This window comes from Dipodomys ordii, unplaced genomic scaffold (genome assembly GCF_000151885.1).
Source record: "Dipodomys ordii isolate 6190 unplaced genomic scaffold, Dord_2.0 Scaffold5, whole genome shotgun sequence".
In the NCBI taxonomy this organism is placed as follows: domain Eukaryota; kingdom Metazoa; phylum Chordata; class Mammalia; order Rodentia; family Heteromyidae; genus Dipodomys; species Dipodomys ordii.
The window spans coordinates 18,826,380-18,830,792 of record NW_012267221.1 but is presented as its reverse complement, the minus strand read 5'-3'; the positions used below and the strand labels follow the sequence as shown (position 1 = coordinate 18,830,792).

The window sequence follows — 4,413 nt, the reverse complement described above, 5'->3', positions numbered from 1 at the left end:
CTCTGCTACTAAAGCTACTTGGATATTTAGATGTTAGAAAGTATGTCTGTCAAAACTAGGGCCAAATCTTTCAATAATACTGCTGCCCATTAAAGATTTTTCTCCTCTGCTTAGCAAATGTACGGGAGAGGTATCTTATGCTATTCTAAGCTTTTGTAAATGTATATCTAACTTTGCATCTTCTCAGTGTGATGTAGTCTTCTGGGGCCGCCTACTTGTTTTTCTACACCTGGAGACATGAACCTGCCTGATTCAGAAAAACTGTGGAATGCATTTAGTGACATTACATGGAAGGAAGCAGGTCAGATGGTTACATTTGGCAGGGTCTCCTTGGATGCACCATGTAATGTTTGTTCTGAAAGAGCATAAAATATTGTTATTTTAAGTAGCATTTTATATACATTCCACTTGCTGGCTAGGTTACATCCTTGAATGAGCAAGCAGAGTTGTATTCTAAACATCCAGAATATTTGATTCTGAAGCTTATATTTTCATCTATTTCACTGCAGTCTCCCTGCCAGTGTGAAGAAGTTCAATTCTTGGTGGAACCACAATTACTGTACATATTATATGACACTATATGTAAAAATTTAATGTAACAATGACATACACAACATTCATAATCACTTTCAGTATGTCTTCCTCACTGTGCATTGTTTCTGAAACTTTTTTAAATAGAAGAGTTACTTGCTTACTTATTTTTTCAGAGGTGCATGAAGACATTACTGTGAGTTTTAATTTTCTGCATTTGATTTTTATCTCAGGATGCACAATGGACCTAGGAGTTGTTTGTCACTTTATTTTTTAGATAAATAGCAGTATTTTAGGACTGAGAATAGAACTGGCCCTTCTCACTCAATGTTTCTATGACCAGAGCCTAACAATTATAAATTGATAATCCAAGAGAGGAACTTCGAGTGGGAAGCAAAAATTTTACAAAACCCCTTCACTGGTTCATTTTCCCCAGTGACACCTGTAAAATCCCAACATCTTAGGCCACATTTCTTTAAAAAAAGGAAAGAAACATATATTTACACGGATAAAAATCCTAACATCTGAGATGTTTCTTGCTTGACATGTCATTCCAGATTCTGTGCATTTCTTCTGGAGAGATCTGATGCACGGTGATAACACGGCGATACCTACACAAACTGTAGGCCATTTTCCAATGATTGAAGCCACTGTTCTGGAAGGGATGTATGCCTAATTTTCGAAGACACAATCCCACATACACATCTTCTAGGTGAAGCAGCCTGGTGTGGAGTGAGGTCTTGTAAATAAGTTCAGCCACATCGGCTGAAAAGATATACCCAGTCCCCGAACAGAATGGCGGGTAGTTGCTGTCAGGGTACAAATCCCTGGGCATATACCACTTACTGCGAACATCTCGGATGGGCCCCCCATTGATGACATAGCCAGTAAAGTACCTTCTTCTTGGCTTGGTAGAAGGTTTCAGGAGTTTATAAATAAGGTTATCCATGTTTACAAAAATGTCACTGTCTGTTTTCATGATGTACTTGGCTTTTGAACAGAAAGTGGCTACCCACCTCATGCCCATTAATGTTTTCAGGGTGAGGTTGTGGTAGGAATCAATGAAGTCCTCCACGATGATGTCATGAAAGATCTGGCTCTCTTGCTCCACCATCTGGTTCAGGACGGGATCTGAGTTCTTGCCCAGGAGGAAGAGTGTGGCTATCTTGATCCCTTTAAAGTTATTCTCATCCCCCCAGGTCTCCCGGATGGCCTGGCGGGCATCAAATTCTTTGTGAGTGGTGCTGATGAGGATCACAAGGAAAGGAATGTTTTTCTCACATTTGGTGGGCTCATTTATAAGAAATTCAAAAGAATGTGGGTTTATAGGTCGAGTTCTTATGTTGCCAAAGGTAAAGTTTTTCCTAGCCACTGTGAGATGGCTGAATGGCTTGGAGCCCGTATAGGAAGAAGTTGGACGAGTTACGCTCAAATACCACAGAGCGCTGGCCCAGCACACAACCGTCAAAACATATAAACAGGAGACCTTTGAAGCCATTGTCCTGAGAGCACGTCTATTCCAAGGATTGAAGATTATACCTTCTCGGCACTAGTTTCAGATGATCTTGCAAAGACAGCATATTACTCATAAATCTGAAAGTTGGATAGAGAAGAGTGGGTTGGGGATTGTCCATGGACCTTAGCGGCAGTCTGGCACCTCTGCATCCACTCTACTTTCTTCCAAATCTGATGAAAGGCTCCATGCCTCATAAATCTTCCTCTTAACTCTGCAAAAATCAATAAAATACAGTTTTTGTTCAGATCCACATAAGTCATTCTTGCATCCTTGAATAAGTATAATACAAGTGTAAGGATTACAAAAACAAATGTGATCATTAATTTCTGTAAGTCCTAAAACTGCGTGACATACTCCCTTTTCTTTTCCTCTTGACATATATTGCTAATTCATATTCATATCCAACAAACAAATAGGTTGACAACAAGTTCTAGATGAATATGAAGTGAACTGAATACTCAAAAATGTTAAATAGTATTCCCATCTGAGCAGGGATTCTTTGTAGTTAAATTAGACAAGAGTGGCCCACACACATGGCCTCAGCTTTCTTTTTCATTTTTCCAAGTCTGAGTTTTTGTTTGATTCTGAAGGAATCAATTTTCAAGATTTATTTGCTTTCTATAACTCTAAACTTGTTGATCACTACTGGAAAACCTTTGCTAACATAACAGGTGCCTCTATAGGCTCAAATGTAAAAGCAGTTCCCATGGGTTCCCAACTTTGTGGCTCTCACAGCACAGCTAACAATTATGTTTATCTACGAGGCTTCACACTGAGAACATGGAAACCATCTCTCAAGTAATGGTCCAGACAGCTGGTGGCATTTATCTTGGAGTTGGTCTACATGATGTGCCTTTCAATGATTTTCAACAACTCACCCTTATCCTTTCTTGAAGAAATTACACTGGCCCATATTAGTTCATTTTGCTTAGTTGCATTTGCCCATAGACCATACACAAATAGAATGAGAGCAATAATTCATGGTCATCCATTCAATGAAAATATGGTAAAAGATTCAAAGTGAAGGTCAAATTAAAAACTTGTCCTTTAGAATACTAATTTTTTCTAGAACTTCTCATGCTTTCCAGAACTTTTAAACTTTATCCCAGTCAAATATATATGCTAGGTTACAAAGTCCAGTCATGTAAAATTTTCTTCTTTCCTAGTTAAAGAAGAAGGTAGTAGTAGTTTTAGAAGGCAGAGGTAATAGATAATAGCAATTTCAATGAAGTTTCCTTCTAAGAAATCTATCTGCTTTAGGGCAGACTATGTTTAAGGAATATAACTGTGATTATGTTGAAAATCATGCATCTGTGCATGGAAAGACACAATGGGCAGCACAGAGACAAAGTGCTTACTCTTGTCTAAGCAAAGAGTTAATTGACTACTATATGGTGCATATTAGACAAGCAATAGAAACGCTACTAAAGACAAGAGTCTGATGATACACTGAACTGTAAAGATTAATTTTATATATATATATATATATATATATATATATATTGTATGGAGTGGTTGGTAATGGGACAGAATAATTGGTTTACTCATTGAATAATATTAATTTGTGATTCAGATTTTCTTTGTCTAAGTGGTCTTAAATAGAAAACAAGAACAAGATAAGAATACCTTAAAGGTCTTTTTAATCACTACCAGGTGATTTGAGTTTCTGGTGGAAGTTTTCCATACAGGTAGATGGTATTAGGATGCAAAGATGAGGAGTTAATAGGTCAAAGAGCTCATCAGTTCATGCTAGGTAAACATGCTACCAACAGCCACACTCCCAGCCTTTTTTCTTTTTAAATCTGTGTCTGTATCAGTTTCACTAACTTTTTCCAGGCTGGCCCCAACCTCCCAATCTTACTGCTTCAGTCTACTGAGTAGGTGTGATTACAGGTGTGAGCCACCAAGCCCAAACTGATCAATCCATTATTTTAAATTCCTACAACTGCTCTCAATGTTTCAGGTTATTCATTCAGGTAATTGAGTTTATAATACCGATTTTCTCCTGTTAGGGAAATCTTTTTCCTTCTTTGAAAACTTTGAAAAGTCAAAATAAAAATCTCAAACTAATAAAAGTCAGCTGGGAAGTTCTAGCTAGGGGAGGCACTGAATCTTCGGGTTGGTTCTTTTCAGTTTTACAGCTTTAAAAAAATCTTCTTTAACAGGCAAGTTAATGTATCAGTGAAATAGAAAATTGAACACTTAATGTTTGTCATTTCTTTTAGCAGCTTTGCCACAACCACAAGACAATGACAACGCATTAACTTGTCATGTGTTGAATACAAATCCCTCCAAATAGGAATATTCAACTAGAACACTTGAAGGATTTTCCCCCTGAGGGCCTTACTGTATTGTAGATTAGCTCA

At 37.6% G+C, this 4,413-nt stretch overlaps 1 protein-coding gene across 1 annotated transcript; it reads right to left on the bottom strand.

Moving 5' to 3' along the window:
* Positions 1-836: 836 nt before the first annotated feature.
* On the bottom strand, positions 837-2,187 carry B3galt1 (UDP-Gal:betaGlcNAc beta 1,3-galactosyltransferase, polypeptide 1). The gene has a single exon (XM_013028575.1). It carries the CDS (start codon positions 2,027-2,029, stop codon positions 1,049-1,051), a length of 981 nt encoding a protein of 326 aa, XP_012884029.1. The 5' UTR covers positions 2,030-2,187; the 3' UTR covers positions 837-1,048.
* Positions 2,188-4,413: the final 2,226 nt, after the last annotated feature.